This window comes from Dendrobium catenatum, unplaced genomic scaffold (genome assembly GCF_001605985.2).
Source record: "Dendrobium catenatum unplaced genomic scaffold, ASM160598v2 fragScaff_scaffold_954, whole genome shotgun sequence".
NCBI classification, from domain to species: domain Eukaryota; kingdom Viridiplantae; phylum Streptophyta; class Magnoliopsida; order Asparagales; family Orchidaceae; genus Dendrobium; species Dendrobium catenatum.
Window position 1 is genome coordinate 65,242 of NW_021319416.1, and position 10,502 is coordinate 75,743.

The following is a 10,502-nucleotide window of genomic DNA, read 5'->3' on the forward strand; positions in this document are numbered from 1 at the left end:
TATTTTTTTTAAATTTTATCTAAGTTTTAAAAATCCCGCCTAATTTTTCAAATTTTTAAAAATCCCGCCTAAATTTAAAAATTCCCTCCCATGGCTGTCAAGCCGGCTCGAGCTAGTTTACAGTTAAATGAGCTCGAGTTCGAGCTCGCTTTCCATGTAACGAGCCGAGCTCGATAAGGATATAAACTCGACCGACTCAACTCGTTTACACCTCTAAAGCAACCCATGACTACCGACAATGATCCATATGTTAGGTTGGGTCAACTATCTCCTCTAATTAAGTAATCTAGGGACCATGATGGTCTGGGATGACGAAACTATGGGATCTTGATTGGGTTTATCATCACTCCCCCACCCATCCGCTTTAAGTGTGGGAAGATAAATTTCAATTTTTCAATATATATTTCTACTGCTACTATTCGCTAGATACTATATATCTATTCAACGCTAGCCTTAAAAAAAAATTTTCTCTCGTTAACGACAGGGATAATTAACTAAAGGGGCTTGCGCCTATAGAAAACCAGAACTCATATCATAAAACCCTTGCAAAATTAGGGCGGGGTCTTATCTAAAAATCCAATGTCTTCTAAAAATTTACCCCGGAACTGAAACTCATTAAAACTCTTCCCGCTGACACAAAAAAAAAAAGGTTGCGAAGAAACTGGGTCGTGATTTTTTGGAACCCATAGTAACAAAAATCAACCTAAACCACAATGAGCACATCATAATTTTGAATGCGTAAATCACCCAAAAACATTTTTTGCCATACACCAAGATAAAGATATAAAGAAGTTCTTGCTCAAGTAAACATATACAAAATATCATTGGAGCTCAAGGTCTCAAATTCAAAGCACAAATTTCATAAATAGGAGAATATAAGCTCAAGCTTTTACATTAAATGATTAAAAAATTAACATAATTGATCCAATTTGAATTTTACTAGCTTCTTTAGGTATTGAATTCTTCGGTAACTGCAAAAACCTAAACAATACAAAATCGGTTCAGGAAGAACCATATAGGTTAATATTACTGACATCTAAAACTACTCTATATACACACACTGATGAACTTAATATAGGATAGTGGAAAAATTGATCTTGCAAAGGCAACTCTAAGGCCTTCTTATCCAACGAGTCTATGCAAGTGGAACGATGGATTCAGTATCATCGTTCACTACTAGATCTATTGCTCAGAAGAGAATTCAAAGCTGTAACAGCTTGCACAATATTGTCTCCTTTGTTCAACATAATACAGCTTGCCCTGAAAAGTTTGCATGTTAAAAACATGATTACTATTATGCTATAAATGCATCTATAAAGATTATAATAATATTACCCCATAGCTTTGAAGACATCCGTGATTTCAGCTCGAGTAGGAAAGCCAAATTTGACTAAGGATTCAAGAACCTGGGTTGCCCAGATTACAGGAATGTGTGCAGCACTGCAGATGGACAAGATCTCCTCTTGGATTTCACCCAACTGATCCCATCCACATTCTACCATAAGGTCACCTCTAGCAATCATTACTCCAAGAGGATTTGAGGTTTGCATTGCTTGAAATAACAATGAAGGTAGCCTCTGCAAACTATCCTTGGTTTCAATCTTCAGTACAATCCCCAATTTTGTTAGATTTCTTTTCTCTAACTCATGTTGAACAATAACTATGTCATCGACATTTCGAATGAATGAAATGCCTACCATGTCGGCGTTAGAGCCAACAAAGTCGAGGTCGAGGAGATCTTTCGGAGTCAGGCCTTTAAGCTGCACCCTGCTCTTGGGAATGTTGATGGATTTGCCTGACCCAAGCTTAGAACCCTTGGGTCTAGCGTGAGTTACCACAACAGTTGCCCAATTAGCGTTCACTTCGCGTACCTTCCCCAAAATCTTTCCATCATCGAATAAAATGGGCTCACCTTGTTCGACAGATTCGAAAATATGATCAGAAGAACAAGTTATCTTCGTTGAACCCAATGTTGTGCTACTCAATTCATTGAGATAAGAGGAAGAGCTTCTAAAAATAGTAAGCAGATCTCCTACTTTTAATCTAACAAAATGTTGATTAGCTAGAACCTTTATTACCCTTCCAACAAATTCTCCTTTCTTTTTCTTTACAGACAATTCTGTGTCCACTTTTATATATGCAGTTTGCAAACACTCTGCAATGCAACCATACTCAGTAGACAGAATAGACTTCTTCAAAACTTTTAACACCCGCTTTCTACCTCTAACATCAACGAAGCTCACATAATCACCCATTTTGAGCTTATTGAAAAAGCTCTTCTGTATCCAAATAATTGCATTCGTAGATAGACCAGCAGGAGGATTACTTCCATCAAAGCACAACCAAACCTGAGCTGGGAAGACCACATTACCAGAAGAATCCTTCTTTGGGGACAGTTTAACCATATTTGAATGTGTTCTCAATAAGACAGTTCTGAGCTTTGGCCCAGCAAGGTCCATGAGAATACGGCATGGCTTTTCCAACAAGTGGGAGTTGTGTTTCACTATTCTAATAATCTCTCTCCACACATTCGGGTCATCATGCGCACAGTTGATGCGAATTACGTTTGTTCCAGCTTTGAGAAGATTCTTTACAAGTATTTCATCTTTTACAACTTCTTTTCCAATGGTAACCATGATTTGTCCTGTTCGCTTATCGAGGCATTCGCCAAACAATGCTGTATTATGAACGGATACCCTTTTCTTCATGGTACTAATGGCGAAGTTTACCGCATTTTCACTTCTCTCTGTAGGACTATAACCATTCCTATCCAGATAGGTTGCAGAATCTTTGCTTTCAAGAGAATTTGATAACAGGTGATGCAGTAGCTGAATGCTTGTACCAATACTTGCAAGAACATGGGAGTTTATAAATTCCAGGGTTAGAAGGCCAATGGAAGAGAGATCTTCTTGAAGTTGCTGGAGGTGAAGACATTTTAAGGCCAAGTAATGGGTCAAGTTTGTTGCACTGACGACATAATTTCTGTTATCAAAGTTAAAACATACAAGAAATGACTACAAGAATTATGGTTAACGTTTGTATATTTTTGACAGGTAGAATAACGGTGCAAATTCAAATCAATTACCTGTGGCATAGCCTGAGATGAGAAGCATTCCAATGTTCTGCAGCTAATAAATGCAGATGCACAGCTTTCAACTTCTCAAGAAGGCTAAGTAAACGATTTGTTGGGAGTTCAGGAAGACAATGCCCATAAGAAGGAATCAATTCTGAAACTTCAACTGATCCACGACCTGATTTATCAGGTTGAGCATAAGCATTTCCTTCATTTAGATTCATTGCCAAGGTCCGATTAACGGCATTTAGGGTATCATGGAATGCATACATCTTCCAACTATTGCATTCAGGATCATCTTCCTCAGGTAACTTGGCAAGCAATATAGGATACTTTTTTATTGATTTTATTGGAAACTGCACGTGGCTGCAACATTGCTTACTTGCAATTAAATGAAATTTGTATGTTGAAGGAAGCTGTCCCTGTAGTTTCAAAGATGTCATACCTGGCCAAAGAATGTTAATTAATCCCTGAAAATCAGTATATTTATTGTTCAACATCACATGGAAGCTGTTTTTGACAAGCATTAAAGAACCTCAAGAACACTCTCTCAAATTATTTAAATTCACTTTAGGAAATAGTGCTAGCTGTACGTGTTTCTCATTAAAGCATATTTCTCAGATTGATCTATTGAATATTAATAGTAGAATACAGGAAATGAGAACAACAAAATAAAAGAATTTTCTGGCTACTTTTTTTTTGTCTATTTCCCAATAATAATTGAGATGCACACCTTCCTAGGTGAAAGTGAAAAATAAGAAATTGTGAAATTAAGGCTTCGTTTGAGACGGCTATCTTACTACTTTTTAAAGCGGCTTTCTAGCACAAAAATTAAAGTTTTAATACTAAAAAGCTGCTTTAAGAAGCAATAAGAAAGCCGTTCAAACGAAGTCTAAGAGACATTCTCATAATCACATTATTAGTTGATCGGCTGATAGTGATGTTATTAAGGTTCATTTTGAATTTTCATTAAAAGTGAATCGTGACTGGTCAAAAAACACTAAAAATGATGGGATATCTTCCATTATCACCACTTGATCCATATGGTTTAATGTTTCATGTAATCCAAACAAAATAAGTTTGGGTGAGTAAAATGCTAGCAAAGGTCAAAAAAGGTGGCCGTTATTGGTCCTAGCTCAAGTTCATTATTGGTTTACCAAATTCAGATATCAAACACATAAGAACTCACGTGTAAACTTTATTTAAAAAACTTGCCTTATCTATATCCAAAATGCATGAAAAGATAACAACTTCCAAATTAAGTAAATATAAAATAATATTTACATGTTATGCTTCAACATATAAATACAATTTCAAAGTTTCACCTAAAAAAACTAAAAATATATCAACTAAAATAATTATATGTTTAATTATCATCTCTTGTTCATAGGTGATACAAATTTATAATTTATCATCATAACATTTTTTTAATAGATGAACCACATCATTTTGAGCTTCAAGTCGAGGCCTAAATTAATTTTTGTCATCTCCAATAATTGTTTGGAACATATTTCGAACTTTTAAAGCTTTTTTATTAGCTAATTACATAAACATAGTGTTTCACTAATTTCAAGTGCACAAATAACAGTGTCATGCAATTTAAGAATCTATACTTTTGGTCACCAATCTAAAAATAAAATTGTAAAATAAGAATATGTTTACATTCCTTGTTCTGGTAATATAATTTTCTGACTGTGCTGGAAGTTTTAATGAAGAATTAAAAATGATTTAAAAACAGACACATCAATCTCTATTTAATGCCAGTCCTCTATTTTGTCAACAAAGAGCAAGAGTCAAGGTTCAACTGGGGTGGGTCGAAGGCTAAGGCCAAAGCCAATTGGAAGTTGATCATGGTGAAACATGATATTTCACCATACAATGAACTGAAATGAGTAAAAGCTCAAAATAGTCTCCTGACTGTTGATAAATGTTCAATTTTTCACATTGCTCCAATTTAGTCTATCAACTACTAAAAACTGAGTCAATTTAGTCCTAAAGCTTAAAATAAAAATTAAAGTTAACTCCAAAGTTAAATATGAAGGATATTTTAGGTAGTACAAATGGATATGAGATTACATTTCTTATATTACACAATTTTATCATTTAATAAATTATAATATATGTTTAATCTACTACATAATAAGGGTGAATAAAAAGTGGAAAAAAATATATATATTTTTAAAGCAAAATCTAATATGATAAAAATTACAATTTCATATCATTTAACTATAAAAAAAACTTTGCAAGTCAATTTCATATCATTTAGTTCATTAACAAATCAAATTTAAATTATGTTTTAATTTTAATTTATATTTAAAATAAAAGTTATTTATTAATTCTAATATTAATTATCCAGGTTTTAAAAACCGGACCGGACCGGCCGGTTCAACCGGTTCAACCGTGAACCGGCCAGTTGTCCGATCCGGTCCAGTTCAAAAACCGGCTTCGCAGAGAACCGGCCTGAACCGGACTGAACCGGCGGTTCAACCGGTAAACCGGCGAACCGGTCCGGGTTTGAAAGAACCGGCCCTTGAACCTCTCCTTCTTCCGATTCTTTGTTCGGTCTGGTTTTCACAACCTTGTTAATTATTGTCAATAATTAATATTTACAAAAAATATATAATTAGAAAATAATTTAATTATGAAATAACTTATTAATCTTAATTTTGATTATATTTTAATTATTAATGAGTTAATTACTAATTATTAATTATTATTATTATTATTAACTAACCATTATAAATAATATATTTTAAATCAAAGTTAATTATCAATTAATCTAGGTAACCAATTCTTTATTAATTACATCATATTCAAAATTAATTTTAATTAAAATAGTTAAACTAAATTAATTTGTTCCTATGTTATATTTCTCTCACAATGCATGTTCTGCTATCTAGCTATAGCCGTAGGTTTGCCTTTTCTCTTCTGGAGCTGTTCATTGCTCTTCGACTTCGTCTACTTCACGTGAAAGCTACAATTTTGAACTAAATATCTTCTTCACCTCCTTTGACGACATTCCTTCCTATCGCAAAGCAACATCTCCTCCCCATTCTTCTGTAGGATTAGAAGTAATGACAGGAGCTTGCTCATTGTGAAGGTAGCCATCTTTATTCCTATATCCAAAAAGCCCCACAAGGTGCCTTGCTCATGGTGCATTGTCTGTCTCGCAGTCACACGTGAATCAAAAATGTGAATCGAAGCATGCCTTGCTTGTTCGTGTCAGCCTGGGTCGCTTGCATCTCGTTCTACCAGCTTCACCTCGCACAATCAATCTCTAGGGAGTATAGCGGGATGGCGTCGAGCAAGTAACAAGTCATTTTACCTAAATGTCCACAAAGAAGCAAATCTCTCGAGCTTTTTCCATTAATTTAAATGACAAATCATTCCCAGGGACTAAAATGACAAATTTTTAATAGTTGAGAGACCAAATTGGAGCAATACAAAAATCTGAGACTAATTTGAACATTTATTAATAGTTGGGGGACTATTTGGAGCTTTTACCCAACTCAAATTATCTGCTTCTTGCATCACTGTTGTGGCATTTCTTCCGCAAGATCCTAGTAAGTAAGTCCTCTTCTTAATCTTCCTCCTCCTCTACTTCTTTTTGCGATCCGATTATAGGCTAAATTGAGAACGCTAAACTTTTTGAGGTTAAGAGATCCTGGAGTAATGTTAACTACAAAGACAACGGATTTAAATATTTATGTGTATAAATAATCATTAACATGTTAATCATCATAGCGATTACTCCCAAATTTAAAGTACATGCTTATGCAGTTGTCCGATAAATTGACAAATCCAATGGTTTTCTGCTTACACTACAATCACTTTACTTATTGTGGAACTATTGCTATTCACTGTATTTTTTAAAACCTTTGTTCATTCTATGTTGGCACAAGACCATAATAGCATCTAGTAACTACTAACTAGGGCTGCATTAATTCTCTGCTATCAGATTTTAAATAGTGCTCTCCGTTTGTTGTGCAACTAATTGCTTTTAGCCTTTAACCAGAGTATAACGTTAGAGTATTAGATCATTGAAATACCCATGTTTAGCTACATAATGATTCTTTTTCTTCATACTTTCATCCTCGTCATATTTGATTTTTTTTTATTCATATAAGTTAAGATTATTAAGACAATCAAAGGTACATTACTTTGGGCCCAAGTCCAAATGAGAAAACATTGAAGAGAATTTTTAAAAGAAATTAATTTGAGCTCCCGCTATAAAAATTTTCTAACTCCCCCATTGACTACTACTAATCATTTTTCTCAAATATATATTATAGCAATTCCATTATAGTATCTTCAAATTTTACTTTCAAACTAGCTTCTAATCCAACTAGAGGAGAATAAGCACTAACCATATCTATAATTTTCTTACTGATAATTATCTTAGTAGAACCTTATTACCAACCCTACTCGCTTCAAAAATTATATGCATATTAATCAAAACTTGTGTATTTTTCATCAAAATAAAGTTAAGTTGTAGCATAACACCTATAGGTAATGTCTTAGCAGAATATTACCTATTTTTAGTTAATATTGGGTTTGGTTGTGACGGGAGGCTTGATAGAACACCTAACCACTAAAAAAAATTAAATTTGAATTCATTTCATATGCTTTGGCATAATTTTTATAATTCTATCGCCCTAATAATAACCTACGGTCTTCCTACTTCTAAATTGAGATTAGCCATGATGATTTTGTAGAGTGTTAGATGAAGAGTGAAGTCAATTTAATGTAAATCTTTTTGCATAATTTATAATCATATTAGCTTTGGCCTAGCCATTTTTCTTCCCAATCCTCATTATTAAGTTTATCTATGCATATTATTTGTGCTTCTTCAATTGATGTCATGCCAAAGCCACCTATATCCCTTTTTAACTATCTTATCTTCAATACCCTATTTGCACTCATTTCCCATCAACTTCACACATTGCCACATTTTTTTTGGATTACTTACCCTATTCTTTTCTCCATTTATTCAAGTGCAACACATAATTTTTATTAGTCTCCTATACGTGAACAATGAATCACACCTTTAATTTTGTATGGCTTTTATTTTAACTTGTAATCATGCAATCTTTATTTATAACTTTAGTTTATTTTAAGCTTATATTCTTATTAGAAGATTCTTCATTCTAGAGAGGGGTCAAATACTTTGCTTCACGCTCTTGCTTTTAATAATATTGATTAACACTATCAATTTTGCCACATTAAAATTGGCTAGCAATGACTTTTTTATTGTCAACACTTAAATCAATATAGGCTAGTTGGTCTACTTACAACTTTATAATATTTTCTTTAAAGTTTGCAATGATATTCTCTTATTATGTAGTACTCCTAAAACACTTTTTCTTTCTAAACAACCTAATATTAACATAAAAGTTATATCTTCATCTATGCCTTCATTCTAATACATAATAGATCAAATAAATTTAAACTTATTATACCTAGATATTAGTTGATCATCAACGACATTGCTAGGCAATTATCAATTTCACACAAACCAATATAGCATATCATACACTTTATCTTTAATTTGCAAATTATTAGCTAATTTTCTTATAATTCCTCAAGTGGTATAACTTTTCACCTATCATAGCAAAATGTCATTATATCATTTATAACGATAGCATGCATCAAAATGCCTTCTATATCCTTAACCAACATAAATGATACTGAATTCCATTTTTTCCTGAACAAAAGATATGAAATTAATGTTGACCTTAATATTCTATTTGAGCTTAGAACTCTTTGGGCGCTCCAAGACAACTTCTATTGTTAGTAAATATTTGTATCCTAGATCTATAAATTTAACTTAGACTAGTTGCCACTAAAGCTATAGGTAAGCTACATTCTCAAATTCAAATGTGAATGCATAGATCCCTAGCTTTCAAATATTTAACTAAAAATCAAATTTAAATAAGAAGTTAGACATGTAAGAGTAAAGAACAGTAGGATTTTTATTTTTTTCAATTAAGTGTTTTCAAAAACTTTAAAAGATTCTGATCCATTTTGATCCCTTAAAGATAGAAGCAAATTTTGCCCTCTTAAACAATTATATATGTCCATCAATGTCTTATTATCAATATAAATTACAGTATATAATTTACCAACTAATTTCATTTCACTAATGTCATGTTAGCCACTCAAATCTAATATCAATGATATAAAAATTAGTTCAATCAATTATTTCAAAGTATTTAAAATTAATACCCAAACCATGAAAAATAATGGAGATGGAGACTGACAAAAGTACAGAAACAACAAAATTGGAACTGAGCACAGAAGTTCAAAGCCTTGGTCCAAAAAATTGTTACCTTATTCACACTTTACCAACAACTATAAGGAGTCTCAGAAAACAAATTCATCTAAATCTATGCAAACATTAAAAGTACTCGGTAATCACTCAAAAGCACCTATAGATATCAAACATATCAAATTAACTTTTTTTTTAATCACTAAACAGCACGCATCATCATAGCAAAGACGGTTCTATACTCAAATTGCGCAGTTCAATAATCCTTTCAGAATAAAAATCACTTTCTAAACTTGCAATAAATAAGAATTGAGCAAACCATCCCTGACAAAAATCATAATATTGGAATATAGAAAGACAAAAGAAATCCCATTACCAACACCTCTTTTGCGATACCCTCCAGCAGCATGATTGGAGGACTTGCCCACCATTTTCCATATATATTTCTTTCACAGGCTCTCTTGGACAATTCTAAAAACCCTAACCAACGTTTTTTATTCAGAAAGCAAAGAAAACGAGAGAAACAAACACCAGGAAATGCAGGACATTTCTCGTCCTTCTCTCTGTTCCTGGAAGAACAGCAGTGGAACGGCGTCAGCTCTTCGTGCTTCCGCCGTCTACCACTCTCTTTCCTGGAGATTCCTATGGAAGCGTTTTCAACGCTAGCTCCTGATTCCTGGAAATGCATTATGCCAAGTTACGGATTCTTGAATCTACAGGTTTCTATGCAGGAGAACAATCTGGAAAAGCGCAGTGGAAGCTGCTCAGCACCATCGTCCCTTGTCCCGCCATGAGAGGCTAAAAGGGCATGCCGTTGCAAGTACCATAGATTTCCCTCCGCCATGAAAGGTTAGAGGGCTGAGTTAACTTTGTTAATAATGACTATGAAATTTAATAATAACATAAATTTAATGACTTCAATATTGAAAAAAACATTATGGCACTTAATGGAATTCAATTGGGAAAATTTTAAGACTAAGCATGATTATAAATTATATTAAGAGCTTAAGAATGTTTTAAAAAAAATTTAAAAATAGGCAAAGTCGCCCGTTAAAAGGGCGACTTATGCTTTGACTAGAATAGTCAAGATCCGACGTGGTGATGATGTGGCGAGATTAAATTGCTCGTTTAACGGGCGACTTATAAGTCGCCCGTTAAACG

General features: G+C 33.4%; 1 protein-coding gene across 2 annotated transcripts; it reads right to left on the reverse strand.

Annotated features, from left to right (window-relative positions):
• Positions 1 to 924: 924 nt before the first annotated feature.
• LOC110094639 (plastidial pyruvate kinase 4, chloroplastic-like) lies at positions 925 to 10,203 on the reverse strand. 2 transcript variants are annotated; one of them, XM_028697520.1, is made up of 4 exons: positions 9,724 to 10,203; positions 3,086 to 3,518; positions 1,336 to 2,982; positions 925 to 1,260 (listed from the first exon to the last, which is right to left on the reverse strand). In XM_028697520.1, exons 1-4 carry the CDS (start codon positions 9,770 to 9,772, stop codon positions 1,164 to 1,166), a joined length of 2,226 nt encoding a protein of 741 aa, XP_028553353.1. In that variant the 5' UTR covers positions 9,773 to 10,203; the 3' UTR covers positions 925 to 1,163. The 2 variants fall into 2 exon arrangements, with proteins under 2 accessions (XP_028553353.1, XP_020675564.1); XM_020819905.2 differs by having other exon boundaries at positions 9,718 to 10,203.
• Positions 10,204 to 10,502: the final 299 nt, after the last annotated feature.

What these genes read in the sequence shown, in the direction of transcription:
- LOC110094639 (XM_020819905.2), bottom strand. Translation starts at nt 9,772, where the DNA reads ATGGTGGGCAAGTCCTCCAATCATGCTGCTGGAGGGTATCGCAAAAGA. An exon ending in GTATCGCAAAAGAGGTGTTG is followed by an intron (nt 3,519 to 9,717) that starts GTAATGGGATTT and finishes TTCTTTGGCCAG; the next exon opens with GTATGACATCTTTGAAACTA. An exon ending in GATGTCTTCAAAGCTATGGG is followed by an intron (nt 1,261 to 1,335) that starts GTAATATTATTA and finishes CAAACTTTTCAG; the next exon opens with GGCAAGCTGTATTATGTTGA.